General features: G+C 47.5%; 1 protein-coding gene across 4 annotated transcripts in view; it reads left to right on the top strand.

Moving 5' to 3' along the window:
* The window catches only part of AP2B1 (adaptor related protein complex 2 subunit beta 1), a 77,842-nt gene that overhangs the window by 32,215 nt on the left and 29,417 nt on the right, over positions 1-16,210 (top strand). For all 4 annotated transcript variants that reach the window (XM_039562792.1, XM_039562795.1, XM_039562793.1 and 1 more), the window contains exons 10-14: positions 52-167; positions 1,251-1,416; positions 2,392-2,490; positions 5,270-5,529; positions 9,489-9,681. In XM_039562792.1, coding sequence (XP_039418726.1) covers positions 52-167; positions 1,251-1,416; positions 2,392-2,490; positions 5,270-5,529; positions 9,489-9,681 — 834 coding nt within the window. The remainder of the gene's footprint in view (positions 1-51; positions 168-1,250; positions 1,417-2,391; positions 2,491-5,269; positions 5,530-9,488; positions 9,682-16,210) is intronic.

The raw sequence follows: 16,210 nt of genomic DNA, 5'->3' as shown, positions 1-16,210 counted from the left end.
ATCAGGAGCGTTTCTTCAGCTTTTTAAATTGTGTTTTTCTGCTCTCTCTAGCAATCTGCAGAGCGCTGTGTGAGCACACTGCTGGACCTCATCCAGACCAAGGTCAACTACGTGGTGCAGGAGGCCATCGTGGTCATCAGAGACATCTTCCGCAAGTACCCCAACAAGTACGTGGGAGTAGCCTCAGATTGTTTTGGAAGCACTTGTCTGCCATCATCAGAACAGAGCAGAACTCAGCCTACCAGGGCTCTGAAGTAAAGGCAGAAGCAGTGATCCCACTCCTAGTTTGGTAGGATTCAGGTGTTGGCTCTGGATGAGGTGTCAGCCTGGCTCATTATTAGTTTGAATTGAAAGGTTTTCCTTTGCCACCACTCCATACTGAAGCCTGGATCAGAAGCCAGTAAAGCTCTTGCAGAGGATGCCAGAAGGAAAATATGACAAAGTTTACAGCATCAGGCTGTTCTGGTTTTGCTAATCTCCTCTGGAAATCTATGAAGTGTAGAAGTCTCCTCACACAAGGCTGTGAAAGTTCATGGCTCCCGTGGTCCGAGATCCCAGTCAGGTTGTGCTGAACAAAACACTGCAGGCTTTTCCCACCAAGTGTTCCCTCTGGCCTGGGCAGAACTCAGCTTCTCTTGTGCTGGTTCTGCAGTAAGGTTTTGTCTTATCAGCCACAGAACTGCAGCAATGTTTTTCAACAGAGACTTCATGATCACCTAAAAAATAATATGGGATGTCTGCAGGCCTCCCTGGCAATTCCTGCTGTCAGTCTCAGAAATTCCCTGCTTGTGACAGGGATACCCACACATGGAATTAGGGGAAGCTAAATTACTGTGGGGTATTGTCTGGTTTACAGAGAAGCCTTGGAGGGAGTGTAATACCCAGTTCAGGGTTACCAGGCTGAAGCCTCCAGCGAGGCTGCAGGATCTGAGTCAGACTCATGGTCTGAACTGTTGGATCAAACATTCCCATTAGCAAACAGAAAGGGAGGCAGCTTTATCTTAAACTCCACATCTGGGTGGTCTTGCTGATGAATTAAACTGCAAAGACCCTGTGAGATCTCAGTGCTCAGCTTGGGGGGAAAAAAAAAGCCTGGGAATATCTTCTGTAGTTGAATGAAAATGCTGCTTGTTGTGTAGAAATACAAAACATGAATTCAGTGCAGGATTCTCTGCAGAATGATGTGGGCAGGAATGGAATAAAACAAGTCCAGTTCACCCCAGTAATCCACCTGGACTTTGATAAACCAGGTATGAAAGCATCATTGCCACTCTGTGTGAGAACCTGGATTCCCTGGATGAGCCAGATGCCAGAGCTGCCATGATCTGGATAGTGGGCGAATATGCTGAAAGAATTGACAATGCAGATGAGCTGCTGGAGAGTTTCCTGGAGGGTTTCCATGATGAAAGTACTCAGGTAAAGTTGCAGTGTGCATCTTATCTGTAGTGTTTCGTGCAGTGTGTTTATGGGATGGACAGTAAATGTTATTGCAGTGGTCGGACAATACCTGTCAGTGAAAGCTTCAATATTGGGCTGAAATAAAACTCTTGGGAATCTGCAGTTTTGCTTTATTGTCCGTGTCTCCAAAGCTTCCCTTTTTGGAAGGACAGGACAGAACTGAAAGGTGTTCAGATGTTTCATATTTCTTGGGGGAATGGCTGTACTGGGGACCAGGACTTAGAGGAATAGTGGTAGAGTGCATCACAATATGACACTGATGCCTTTTGCTGGTCTTAAAATCAAGGGTCAGACATGGTTAGAAGAGAAAAAGGGATTTTACCTTGGTATTTGTTTTAAGGATCCTTAGGTGCACACGTCCAGGTCAAATGCACTGAAATGCACCCCACAATGCCCCCCCAAAAGATCTGGTATATCATTATAGGTGTTACTAATCAGCAGATCTATCAAAGATTCCCCAATGAGAGGCTGGAATGAGCCCCCCTCTCCAAGGAACCTTCTCCTGGATGGTTCTATCTTAGTTTACAGAATGTGTTCTGGAGAGGACCTTGGGCTCTGGGGCACACTGATCCCTACCTACGAAGCTTCCAAAATGTTGAGTCTCCGAGCTGAACAAACAAGGCCAAGAATGCAGGCAAAAAGCACTAAGAATACAGAAGTTGTAAAAAGGTATAACAGGGGTCTAAAAGAAAAGACAAAAAATATTTGTGGCATCAACACAAACCTCAGTGTGCTGCTCAGGGACTTGTCTGCGAAAGTGTTTTGCAACAGGCAAGACTCTGAGTCTCATTATCCTCATTATGGCAAAGAATAGGGTCATGCTGTGAGGAAACTGAGGTCTTATGCTTTATATCAGTAAAAGACATGGAGATTTGGGAGATGTTGCTAAAGTATGGATGAGTTTTTAATCTCTCCTGCGCCTCTCTCTCTTAGGTGCAGCTCACCCTCCTGACTGCCATAGTGAAGCTGTTCTTGAAGAAGCCTTCTGAGACACAGGAGCTGGTCCAGCAGGTCCTCAGCCTGGCCACACAGGTAAGGCCAGGTATCCAATGACCCAGAGCCCTGCAGACTGTGCTGGCCTGCTGGGTGATGGCTCCCATCTGCCAGGCCAGTCAGCTTTGCAGTAGGTTGGATTCAAGGGTGTTCCCTTCTCTCCCAGAGAGACTCTATTTAAAAGCTGCTCTGTGCCTGTTACTATCTGGAATCTGCTTTCTCCTTCTTAGCTCTTGCTTTGTCTGAATTCCATCCCCATTCATTCACTAAATGGAAAGTTAGGGACAGTGTAGAATTATCAAGAAACCAAAATTCTTTCTCCTTGAAGGTGGCTTGCAGTTTAAACATCTGGAGCTATAACAGAGGGAAGGAGCCTGGCAAAGACTTTGTTCTGTGAACAGCAAAGTTTAAGCAGTGCTATGAGAAGGAAAGAACTGAAGTTTGGGGTTTTTCCTTTGTACTTGGATGCTGTCAACCATGGTGGCAGCTTTGCTGGAGGCTGTAGCAGTGGGTTAAGATCAGGGATTCATTATGCATGAGGTGCTGAGTTATGAGCTCAGATCACTGCAGGCAAGGCTGGGCTGGAGCTGGCAGACACAACTGCTGTGGTTCTAGAAGACAGAAGTGGAGATGTCCTGGTGGCAGGGGTGGTAAGATCTCAGCTGAGCTTCCCACACTCCTTGGCTGCAATGACTTGGGTAAAGTGCCCAAAAAAAGCGGCTTCTCTCCAGATCTGCTGTGTCAAGAGATAACAATAGTCTGCCAGCTGAATGTGATTGTTTCTGAGTAGAAAACCCGGAGTCAATCATCAGCTGGCCTTTTTGATCCTCTGCTGCAAGAAATTGTGGCTGTGGACTTACTGCACTTAAACCTTTTATTCATTCCTTTGGGGATTTGCATTGGTCAGCAGCAACAAACCCATGACCTGCTTTTCTTGCTTCAAAACCTGCTATTAGGCAGGATCTGAGCTGCTCTTCAGAGAGGAGTGGGCCAAGGGCACGCTGTGTCATTTGTCTGAGCCAACAGAAGAAAGGTACTAAGTGTTAAAACCCACTGTGCTGAGTCACAAAACATTTGATGGCACCCTCAGAATATAGCAGGCGTCTGATTTTTTTTCCCCTCTGTTTGTCACAAATGTTGATTCAGTCTGGCTTTTTGTATTTTATATGAATAATAAGTCAATGTGGGATAACTGGCTGTAAAACACTGAAAACCCTTAAACTTTGAGGTCTGATTTCTAGGTAGAGATGGTGTTTTTCACTTGAGTGGGAGAGTAATTACACGTGTGTTTCTTTCCCCAGCTTAGGTATCGTTGCACTTGGAATGTCTCAGGGTTTGTCTGCACAGCAGACTGCAGGTGTGGTTGTAGCAGGAGCCAGCTTCATCCAGGCAACACTGGTAAAAATAACAGTGGAGTAGCTGAGGATGGAAGAAACACAGGAATTGAGGTCTCAGACCTCTGCATTGCTCTTGTGGGGCAGTCATGGGTGAGCTGAGCTGAGCCAGGGGTGCTCAGAGAGAGACCCTGGAGAGGGGAGAATTGGGAGAGAAATTGGGAAAGGTTTGACCCTCGTTTCAGTTTCCAGTGTGGTTTTTTTGGCTGTGGGAAGAAGACGACAGCCTTGAATCTGTAGGTGCAAGTAGGAGAATGTGGTCTTTCATGTGTGTCCTTGCAGAAACCCTACCTGATCCTGAGTGCAGAGTCTGGGAGGGATTGTTGAGGGAAGAAGGGCATAAAGAGTCCATGATTCTACCATCAAACAAAACCAGTTCTGCAGAGACAATGTGGGAGACAACAGAGAGATTTATTTAGGTCCTTACAAGCAAAATGAGCTCAGCTCAGTCTCATTCCAAGAAGAGGTTTGAGAATGTCTTGAGGCAGATGGCAGATGCAGGTTCTAACAGGTCAGCAGCAGCAATGAGAGCACAGAAGACAAAAAGAAATGCCAAGAGGAAGGCTGGTGAGGTGTACAGTATTTTGCTGGAATTTTATAGGGAAAAAAAAACCCTCAGGAACATTTATCCTGTTATTCTGCTGATGTGAGGATTAAAAATCTGAGCTCTTGTTTCCGTGAACAGTTCACTACAACATAAAACCACAGCACCTCCCTCTCCCTAGAACATTATCAGCAAACCATCCCCACTCACTTTGCTGCTCTGGGCAGAGCTGCTCAAAGAGGAGAGAAATAATTAGCACTTCATGCAGAGGCAAAAGTATCTGCAGTAAAACAAGGGTCTTATTGACAGCTGGAGAACTGATGAAGTATCCTAAGTGTGTATCATTAGCATCTCTCCATACTTCATTAGATAACTAAAAGGCAGGATAAATAAGATTTCTTTTGCTCTAAAGAATACAGCTTGTTAAGATGTGGCTCTGCAGCATCTTTTTTGTCCAGCAGTGCCCTTGGGTAAGTCATATTTCCAGGGATCTTGGATCATTCTGCAGTATTGTGTGTCTGCTCTTAGTATGCAACAGTCATTGCCACTCATGTTCTTTTCTCCTGGATTTCTCCTAACACTTAGTGGCAGGAAAGTTTGGAAAGCAGTTGGTAGCTCTGTGGTTTGGGGGATATAAATCCTGGGCTTTTTGCTCCCTTACCAGCTGAGCAGGAAGTCAGGCATTAATACTTTTGGTTTGCGTTTTTAATTTTAAGATGTTCACCTCAACAAGCAGTTTGTAACATCATTTGGAGATTGGTGGCTGTGGCTGCTGGCTGGTTGGGGTTTTTTAATCCAGCAGAATCACTGCTGGAAGAATAAAATGATTACAGGCATTAGTTCACTTCAGCCCTGTGAGTGATGCATTGCTTTGTCTCAGGATTCTGACAACCCAGACCTGCGGGATCGTGGCTACATCTACTGGCGCCTTCTTTCCACGGATCCAGTGACTGCCAAGGAAGTGGTGCTCTCAGAAAAGCCACTGATTTCTGAGGAGACTGATCTGATTGAGCCAACCCTGCTGGATGAGCTGATCTGCCACATTGGGTCTCTGGCTTCTGTGTATCACAAACCACCCAACGCTTTCGTGGAAGGGAGCCATGGGATCCACCGCAAGCACCTGCCAATCCACCATGGGAGGTGAGCTCAGGCAGCCCTGGGGATCATGGGCAGGGTTGGTTGTTTCTTTCTAGAAAACAGTCCAAAAAAAGCAAAAATCTTCTAGAACACCCTAGTGGGATTTTATTGATAGTTTGCAGGTCATTCAAGGGGCAGTTTCATGCAGAATGTAATCCTGGGTATGGAGCTTCTGAATTCCTGGGTCACAAAGGCACAGGAAGTATCAAAGTTCCTGTGTGAGGAGAAGCTGGGATGTTTTTTGAGAAGACATTGGTTGTAAGTGCTCTTGACATGAGTTTGAGTAGAAAAGCAGCAGCTTTGGATGAGTGCTGCAAGGAGGACTAGAGTGAGAACAGGCATCTTTCAGAAGATGATTTGGTAGGAGCTTTGCTTCAGCAACAGCACAGCTTTATGAGCCTGTCTCCTGGAATGCAGTATCACTTTCCTGGAACAGGCAAGTACAGGGATCCTTCACTGCTGCAACGTGACATGGAGAAGGATTGGTGACACTCCCTTTCTCACTTGGTGCCTGTAAAGCAAGGGGAGTGCAAAAGCCATCTAAGCCCCATCAGTGTTAGGGCTTAAAAGAAAAGGGTTAGACTGGAGATGGTCTGCCTGACATTTGGGAGGTGGGGGAAATGCTTTGGCTCGTTGCCTGGTGCCTTGATGCCTCCCTGGGATCACAGTTCTGGCACCAGGTTAGTTCTGCAAGAGCAGGCAGTGCCTTTGTCCCAGCTGGGGCCGTGTTGCTGTTGGGCCTGTTCCTGTGGCCCCTCATTCAGGTGAGCAGTTGCTATTTTCCCTAATGGTATTAATTACAAAAATGAGTGCATTTTGCAGCAAGAGGCAGAGCACCCAGGCTTACCTCTTAATAATATTCCCAAAGTGACATTTGGAGTGCTATTTTTTGCTGTTGCACTGATAAATCAGTGTGCGATGCTGCTTCTTTGCTATTTTCTGACACCACTTCTCTGCTATTCTTAGCAGCTAAAGCTATTTCTGTGGTGGCTGGCTTTGGGAAGCAGAGTTGTTTTCTCCCTGCCTATGAAATCAAGTCTGGCTGCACTGACCCAGAATCAGCAAGCACAAATCTACCAGTTGGACAGGAAAAGCAGTGGCCACTTCCCTACCTCTCCTAATCAAAGATTTGTCTCAAAATGAGCCGGGGTAGCTTTGGCTTGCGGTTTTACCAGCTTCACTGTACACTGTTGTTCCAAGTCACTACAGAAAATAGCATTTTAGGGGATTTAGCTCAGAGAATTCAGCTTTTTGAAGGAGCAGTTTATTATCTTCTTGCGTGTACTGTGTATGTGCTTGGCTCTCGTTGCTCATGCTCAGTCTGCTGACCTTAAATATTTTCTGACTTGGGCAGAACCACTGCTTCAAAAAAACCCAGAAAACAAACCTCCAGGCCTCAATCAGCAGTGGGAAGCTGTGGGAAGGTCTGAGGGGTGCTCAGCAGAAGCGTGCTGCACACTGATCATGCTGATGCAGTGGTAAAATTTAAAAATGCCTGGGGTTAATTTAATGGCACACCAGGCTTCTCTGATGTGAGCTCACCTCAAGATGCCCCATTATTGGGGTTTTCTGCATCAGTTTAAGGCAAGTTAAAGGTGTCCAGTGAAAGATGAGTCCAAACAGTTGAGGTGAGGTGATTTTCTGTACAACTCCTGCACTCCAGTGACCATTCTGGTGGCTGACCCATGTGGTAGAGACTGATGGCACTGTAAGATGGGAATGGGGAGATGTCCACAGTGAATGTGGTTTAAGAGGGTGAGGACAGCGTTGCCTTGAGAGGTGCTTCCCTGGGTATAAACCTAGGAGGAATTTTGGTTGGCAGAGCACACTTCCATGGCATTTTGATTAATTTCTTTTTCGTTCAAAGCGCTGTAGGACGGCTTTCTTGCAGCTCTCAGCTGATGGGCAGACCCATTGAACAGCTCACAGATGGTGAAATATTCCTGCCTCTTCAGTGAGCCCAAGTGTCATAGAGCTGCAGATGTATCCCAAGGGTGGGGGAGAAATGTGATTGCTTGGCAGTGTTTCCTCCTGTGGTGGCTCCCACCACTCCTGCTCGGCCATAATTCAGCTGGGAAATTTGGGGAGATGTTAACAGGGCTCCTGGGAGAAGCAAGTCTGGTTAGACTTGGGCAGGAGTCTCTATTTCCCTATTTCACAGGCAGCTACAGGAAATTTTTGGTTCTGGTTCAGGCTGTGCATCCCTTGTGACTCCAACATCTGGGAACTGCTGGGGGCTGAACTCATAGGGCCAAATCTCCAATTCACACGGCCAAACCCAGGACTGTAAGGGGGAAATCTTGTATCAAGTCTTTTTGCCCTTTTTAACCCACATATTCTTTATTAATTTCTTTTCTTTCAAAGAAAATGCAAAGTTGTTTATAGAAATCTCTTTAAAGAGACCCATTCTCCACAAATGGAAGCTTTGGGGTTTTGCTTTTTTAAAGCAAACCCACTTAGCTTTGTCCTCTCCTAGTTTCTTGTTGGCTTTGGGGCAGCAGCAGTTACACAAGACACAGAGGGATTTCTGTGTCTCCATCAGGAGAGGGATGAGTAAGTGTTGAAGGGGTGGAGTGTTAGAGGGATTATATCCTGGGAAGGAACCAAGTGGTTTGTGCTGTGCCTCTCTCGGCGAGGCTGTTCCTGTTCCCAGGCTGGGGGTGGGAGTGGATCACAGTCACCACCTCTCCTCAGGAAATGCTTCAGGGAGCAGTTCAGCACACTCAGCACTCTCCCTGCTGAAGGCAGCAGCAGAAAGGACAGCTAATATTAGTGCTATTGGGGCTCTGAAGCTTTTAATGCAAAGAAGCTTTCAACCCTTCCTGCTGCTGCCTGGTAACTAATTCATTCTGCACTCCTTATGCTCTATCTTTTCCTCCTGGCACTGGAATTGGGAGCAGCTTATACTCTGTGGCTGAATCTTTCCCTTCAATAGCTGAATAAGGATAAGAGAATTTTGGCTACTCAGAATCAGGAGCTGCAGTGCTTGCAGAACAGCCCTGGTGTTAAACACCTTGTCAGAACACTAATTCCCACAGCAATTGTGTGCAGTTACCTGCTGGCTGCAATAACATGAGCTAGAAATCATTCTGGAAACAGGGTATAAAATGGGTTTTAATTATCTAAAATATGAGCATCTCTGGATTTAAAGAATAAATACATTGTAGTGAGTTCTCCAGGAGTTACAGTTATTTTTTTTTTACCCTCTCCTTGTTACCCAATTCACTGACAAATGAATATAAAAGATATAAAAGGTAGCCAGACTGCATATGATGATAAATTCTGGAAGCTGTATAATGAGTGTTTCTAGACTAGTAATTAGCATGCCTGCTAACTCAGAGGAAAGGAAATTATTGATAGAAGGGAGGAATCAATTTTAGATTGAGTTTTTCAATTAGAAAAGATGGATGGACCTTGTTGCTGGTCAGGAGAAGGTGATTAATCTAGATCTGAGGGAAGTGGTGGAGTTTGTACTGGTTAGGGTAAGGGCTCAAGGGTTTTATCAGTGTTAGATCTCTGAGAAAATCTGGATTATTTATTTTTCCCTGTGTTTCCATGTCATTCTGAGGCCCAGTGGGTTGAAAATCATCTCTGTAGGTTTATTCTGAGGTAGGAACTGCTTATTTTCAGTTCTGCAGCCCACGTAGTACCCATGGCCCTCTGTTTCAGAGGGGGTCTGTGATTCTCAAGGTGGGTAGGATTCACCCCTTGCAAGATTCCCTTTGCTGGGCTGAAAACCATGTACAAAGCAAGGAAAACCTTTGTGCTCAAAGTGGTGAAGAGCCACGTGCCATAACCCTGCCTGGTGCAGGACAGTGGCCACATCAGCTGCTGGGACCACCTTTTGCCTGGCCTCTGCTGCTGAGCCACCTCTTGCTGTGTTTGCCCATGCTGGGAACCTGGAATTGGAGACCAAAGGTGTCTGATATTTGTCCTTTCTGCTTCTTGTTCTCCCCCCACAGCACTGATGCTGGTGACAGCCCCGTGGGCACCACGACCACCACAAACCTGGAGCAGCCACAGGTCATCCCCTCCCAGGGTGACCTCCTGGGTGACCTCCTCAACCTGGACCTGGGGCCCCCCGTGAATGTGCCCCAAGTGTCCTCCATGCAGATGGGTGCTGTGGACCTGCTGGGAGGAGGGCTGGACAGCTTGGTAAGCAGCACATCCTCTTTAGCTGATGGAGATAATTGGAGCTGTGCTTATCTCTGCAAAGCCTTGATCATTTGTGCTTTTAATGCTCAGTGAGCCGAGCTCCCAGTGCTGAGTCCTGAAACTCCAGGAGGATTTAACCATAGTTATTGTACTAACTTTCAGCAGGCTTTTCCTGCTCTACAATGCACGTTGCTGCATGCTGTAGAATCCCCATGGTCAGTGGATATATTTGTTCTGTGCTTTTTCTGTCTGCAGAAGAAAACCAAAAAGTTGTTTTAAGGATGTAAAAGTCTTTCACTGCTTTCTATTTAAATCAGGCTCCCTTTCAAGGAGGCATTTATTCCACCCAATTCCCAGCCCTCCTGAATTTCAGTGCTAAAGCTCTCAGGCTGTAACCCTGTGCCTTCCCATTTGTGTATTCTCCAGAGCATGTCATGGTTTAATATCGGTGACATTTTAATTGCAGTGAGGTCAAGAGGGAGCTCCCTGTGCAGTCCTCCCTGTGCCAGCGCTGCTCACAAGGCACCTGCCCTGGCACTAACGGGGTCAGGCTCCAGCGGGAGCAGTCACACCTCCCTTCTGCTCTGGGGAGTGAGCTGGGCAGGAACTGCAGTGAGAACATCACTTAGCAAGCAGCCAGCAGCAGGGCAGAGAGGTCAGTGCTGTGGTTTTTAGGCTGGTGGAAGCCAAGCAGTCAGGAGTGGTGACTGTAAGGATCATCCTGGGAACTGTTCCCAAGGCAAGGAGCACAGCACACAGATCCCCAGCTCCCTGCTGGCTTCCCCACAGGGGTGAGAAGCACTCCTAGGTGCATTTGCACAACATAAATCAAATAAGACTGCGCCAGTGGACATAGCTGGGTGTTTTTCAGACCTGCAGTGGATTTGTCTTGCTTGAGGTTTGGCTTGTGGTAGTTGGGCTGGGTTATCTCTGCCTGGTTTAGGTGCACTTAGAGTTCTGAGTCAAGCTCTGAATAACAGAGGTGGGAGGCAGCTGGATGAACCCCAATTCAACAAATCCTTATCTATCAAATATATATTTTTTTAAGCTGCCATAAAATTATTAAAGCAAATGTTAAACCCATTTCCAGCTCCAGTGCTTCATGGGCTAATGAGCTGGAAACAATCTAACCCTTAATGGCACTGACACAGAGGTCAGAGGTGCTGCAGGCTCTGCACTCTCTAACCAGAGGTTTGTTTGGTTAGCAGGAACATTGCTTTTACTGGGGATTGGCAAAATGGTCAAGCTGGACTTGCTGGGAAAGCAGGCAGTGAGCCCAGAGCAGTGACCTGTGCAGCCTTTCCCTGCACTGCAACACATGCCTCTAAAAACCTGGGATTGGGAATTAAGGCATTGCAGAAGGTGGTGCTGCCTGTGGTGCCACAGGATGGTTTGCACTTCAATTCCTCTGTGCTGCCTTCCAGTCCTCTCACAGTAACCCTTTGTTTCTCATTAGTGTCACACAAATAAATGGACACAGCAGAACTAAAACTTGGTTTTGGGAGAAGAGCTGTCTCGCAGCTGGCATTAATGGGCTTAATTTAGTGACCTGCTTTGACAGTGGAGCTGTTAGTTGAAATGGTACCTGGCTTTTACTTAGTATTTTTCTCAAGCCTTAAGTACATCCGTGGAGTTATGGAGTGTGAGCTGACAAAATGATCCTGTCTGGGTGGGGAGTAGCTGTGCCTGGGGCTGCATGGCCAGCGCTCTCTCAGCTGAGTAGATGGGGAAGCACTAAAAACAAATTCTGAATCCTGGTGTGGTTTTTGAAGGTGGATACTTTTGATTGGAGTGCTGTTACATCAAAGCTCCAGCTTTTCCTTCCCTTGGTCAGTCTCTTTTCTCACGTAACAAGTGACAGGATCAGAGGAAATGGCCTGTGCTTGTGCCAGGGGAGGTTTCAATTGAATATTAGGAAATCTGTCTTCACCAGAAGGGTTTTCAAGCACTGGAATGGGCTGTCCAGGGCAGCGGTGGGGTCACTTAAAAATCGTGTAGAAGGGGCACTTGGGGACGTGGTTTAGTGGTGGCCTTGGCAGTGCTGGTAATGGTGTGGAGGTCTTTTCCAACCTAAATTATTCTAGGATAATAAGCTTAATTAGTGAGTGAATGGGATCTCTGTGCTTGTTTGTTGCTGTGGGCACGTGTTGAACAAGTCTCAAGCTGGGTTAACCCTAACCTGGTATTACCCAAATTGCTGGGAAGTGTCCTGGGCTGCAGGGCTTGCCAAGAGGATTGGCATTTGGACCTCAGGCTAATATTAAACCACATCTGTGCTGTGCCAAAATCAGTCTCAAACTGCAGATCCCACAGGCCTGATTTCTGTGTGTGGGGAGGAGGTGAGACACATCCCACTGTGCCTTTGAAGAAGGGCTGAGCTCTTCACCCTTCACCAGGGATCAAAAACACCTGGGGGCCAGCAATACCTGAATTGTTCTGCTTTGAAATTTCCCTTTCTGGTACTCCTTAAGGTTTTTAAAATACATTTCTTCCCCTGCTTTGTTGGGCTGACCGAGGCTGCACGCTCTGTGACGGCAACATTGCCTCAGTCCTGTGAGTGCCTCAAAGGCAGCTGGAGGTCTGGAAGAGGCTGCTGGCAGGATCTCAGCCAGTTTGTCACACCCACTCAGTGGCATCTGTTGATCCCCTCTTCTACCCCCTTGTCTTTGGAGGGGTGTCTCATCAGAGGGATGTTGTTGGAGTGAAAATCCCAGTGGGACTAACCCAGAAAGACCAACAGCAGCGTTAACTTCCAAGGAAAGCATCGTTCTGTATTTCCATTTCTTAAACTGTGGGGTTTTATTTTAATTCCGGGTATTTAAATAAAGACTGTGTGGTGTAAAACCTCATAAACACCAAATTAATATTGTTCATTTGAATTGTCCTCAGTATTGCTAGGTATTTATCCCCATGACCAGTGAGACTCCAGCTGCTTGAGAGGTTAATTTCTTTAGTGAGTAAATCTTATTTTATCTCCATAGTGAGTTCTGTAATTGGTATTAAATGTAACATGCATGCACAGATGCTGAGCATGTGTTAACAATTAAAAAGAGGAGAAAAAGGACCTTTGGTAAAAGAGCATTGCTTATAAGCAGAGCAAACTTGCTCTAGAACTTAGGGAGAGCTGTTTTCTGGGGAACAGGTTGTGCCCCTGTTTGCCACCCTGGGCAGATCTTGTTCTTCTCTGCCCAATTTTCTTTTTGTATAAAATGGTGACCAAGCCCACTTTACAAAACTATTTGGGCTCTCCAGCTCCACAGTAGCCATACCAGTCACTGATGGGGGAGAAACAAAACTTCTGGGACAGCAGAGTGCTGGTTGCAGAGCTGTGCATCCCGAGACCTGGAATCTGATGCTTTTTTCCCTGCAGGTTCCAGTCACTCTTCCAACTCGTGTGCAATGATGCAGTGCTTTGCAAGATGTCTGTCTGTGCTGACGTGACATTTTTGCCTTTAAACCTTGTTGTGTGTTCATTTGTTCTGCAAATCCAGGGAGCATGAGAGCTCTGTGGGCACACTGTGCTTCCTGGGAGCCCCTGCACTGAATGGGAGCAGGGCACTGTGGCCAAGAGCCAGGAAGGCTGGCTCTGGGGGCAGAGCAGTAAATCTGCAGGAATGGACAGGCTTGGATTGTCTGTTATGTAAGGATTTTATTTAATACTCTAGCCACTCATCTACAAGAATATTATTGATTCGAGACTGGCAGCTGGTCAGGTTGATTTATGTCCTAAACTGAAAAGCTGCTTGATAAACACTGAATATCCCCAGTTTTCTGTAATACCTGGACTGGTTTGGGCTGTTCCAGGTGGGGTTGTGCCCCTCTGTGGAATCAGGCTGGATTTAGGGGGGTCTGACCCCAAGGATCTGTTCCACACAGCTCAGGGCTGTGTCCCACCACTGCAGTGGGATGGAGCGTGGGAGCTGAGCACCAGCTCACCCCGAGCTCCAGGCACCATAGGCTTGGCAGCCTGGGAAGAAAGCCCTGTTGCAGCAGTCTGAAGTGCCTGTCACATCCCAAAGGCTGTGAGCAGGGGCTGCTGGTGTCACTCCCTCCCTGTCTGACTGCTTTCAAGTGGAGAATTCAAAGTCTGGCCTCAATGGACAACACCTTGGAGTGTTGGGGTTGATTAGGGACTCACCAATGTTTTGTAAAAAAGTGACCTCCAGTCTGCCCTGGCTGCCACATTCCTCTCCTGGCTCTGCAAGTGACTTGCTGCGTGTAATCTTTGGAAAGTTACTTCATTTACCTTTTCCTGGAACTGCAGTGGGAGCGTGTCTGTGCCAGGTCAGCCCCAGCATCCATTTATGCAGCGGATGTGATGTTTTCCCAGAGTGCTCCTCCAGCCTTTGACAAGGAGCTGAGTGACTCCTTTCATCTGGGCTGTTGAGGTTTGATGAACTACAAAGGAATCTGTTAAGATTCCTGACAAAGGACACGTGTCCATTGCTGGGGCAGGGCTGGTGTGGAAAAGGAGCTATTTTGGTGAGTTACTCATTCATATCTGATTCAAATCTGTTGTAGCAGTCATAGGACTGCTAGAGCTTTGTGAGCTGATTGTTTTTTACTCTTTGGAGAATGAAAATGGTTAGGACTCAGTTTTGCTTGCTGATGGAAATCTCTCAGCAGGGTAAAGCATTAGCAGCAAGTGCAGTGAAACTGGTGACCATGGTATTGGCAGCGTGACCTGCCCTTCAGCAACTTTGACACAGCTGTCCCTGGTTTGGAGAGCAGCCCTTCTGCTCTGCAAGCCTGGCTTGGTGTGCAAACACACAGAATAGGCAGCAAACGAAGCATTCCAGTGCCTCTGTGTGAGCCACAGTGGTGTCTGCAATGAGATCCCTGCAGCCCATGCACACACACCCTGTCCTGCAGCTCAGGGCTCTCTGACAGGATTAGGCTGCACCAAGGGGGCTGCCAGCAGCCCTGCTCTCAGCACCTCACCCCATTCCTGGTAGGTAAATGCCTTGTGTTCCTTGCTGCCATGTTACTGAGTGCAGGCAGCACCTTGAGCTCTGGTGCCTGACTCCTGATTTGTGGTGTGAGGGAGCGAGGAGGCAGCAACTGGCCCCTCTTAACCCATGAATTGTGGTCCACAGAATGCACAGCTGCCCTGGAAGCCCTGATTATGCTGTGGACACAAGGCAAGGCAGTTGCTGAGCAGTGGTTGTTGAAGCTTCTGTCCCTGGCTCCACCCTCCCTGTTATTTTTTGGTGCTCCAAAAGCCTCACGTCATTTTGCAGAAGTGATTGTAGCCCCTCAGGATCACATGAACACTTCAGCAGAGTCACTTCATTACAAGCTGCTGTTAAGATGCAAATAAACCCTCCTAATGCAGTAACTCCAGCATTGCTACACTTCATAAGTCAGCATAACTGCTTCCAGAGGGCTGGAATTGCAGGGCAAAGGCTCTCCAACTGCAGAGCAGCTGCGGCGCCGTCCAAGCCAACTTGTGCAAAGTAAAGGTGCTGATGCAGTTTGAGAAGAGGTGATGGCACTGGTTTTATTGATACAGGGTTGAGCCCAACCTCTTCTTTAAACCCATGTGGCTGCTTGGGTGCTGTTATGGCAGGACAGGTTTGGAGGGAATAAAGAGCATTCCTGCTTGAAGAACTTTTATGCATTTGGGGGCTGAGACTCCCTGTTCATCCTCTGCTCATCTCCTGAAGCTGGCAGCTCCTCATCCTGGGCAGAGGCTTTGTGCTCTTCAACAAGAGGCAAAGCTGCCAGGTCTGGGATGAGGATGAGGGGTTTGCAGTGCCACAAATTCCCTTGGACCATCAAGAGCCAGCCCCTGTCCACCCCACCTTCACAGCGAGCATTTCAACCCGAGTGGGGCTGACAGCTCTATTCACGTGGTCCTCTCCTCTGTGGGGCTGTTGCTGGTTCTCCTGTAAGGCAGATCCAGGTTGTCCTTCTGGCAGGAGTGTCTGTCTGCCCATGAGACAAATGGAAATGGTTAACCAGAGCTGCTAGTCCTGGGGAATTGCTTCAGCAGCACTTACGCCTGACTAATATCTGTTTCTTTCCTTCTGCACTCTGCCTGTCACTCCAGATGGGAGAGGACACTCTGTGGGTAATTGGTTCCTGTTCCCTCTGTCTTCCTCATTCCCTCTTACTCACACACATCACTGTTACTGTCTCTTCCATCATTCTGAGTTTGGAATAAAGTTATGATTTGGGCGTCTCACAGGAGGAGAAACAGACCTGGAGTTCCTGAATGGGGAAAGCGTCGGTGCCATGGGAGGGTGACAGGCAAGAAAAACAGAAAAAGAGACTTTGTGCTGCTGCAGTGGGAAGTGCAGCCCGCATCTGATGTGGAATTGATCAGTTCTTTGTTAACTTCCCCCCTTTAACTTCTGGTGCAGTAGAAATGCTGTCACTTCTCTCTCCACTCCGGGCAGAGCCAGCTCTGCCTGTAGGGACCTGGAGGAGCTGCAGCTCCTTGGCGCTGGCTCTGCGGCTCTGGAGCACATCTGCAGTGCTTGGGCCCGAGCACAGGAGCCAGGAGAGGCTCAGGCTGTGCTCTGCA

The sequence above is a fragment of the Corvus cornix genome, chromosome 19 (assembly GCF_000738735.6).
Source record: "Corvus cornix cornix isolate S_Up_H32 chromosome 19, ASM73873v5, whole genome shotgun sequence".
In the NCBI taxonomy this organism is placed as follows: Eukaryota; Metazoa; Chordata; class Aves; order Passeriformes; family Corvidae; genus Corvus; species Corvus cornix.
Note: the sequence above shows the minus strand (reverse complement) of the source record. Positions and strands in the feature narration are given on the sequence as shown.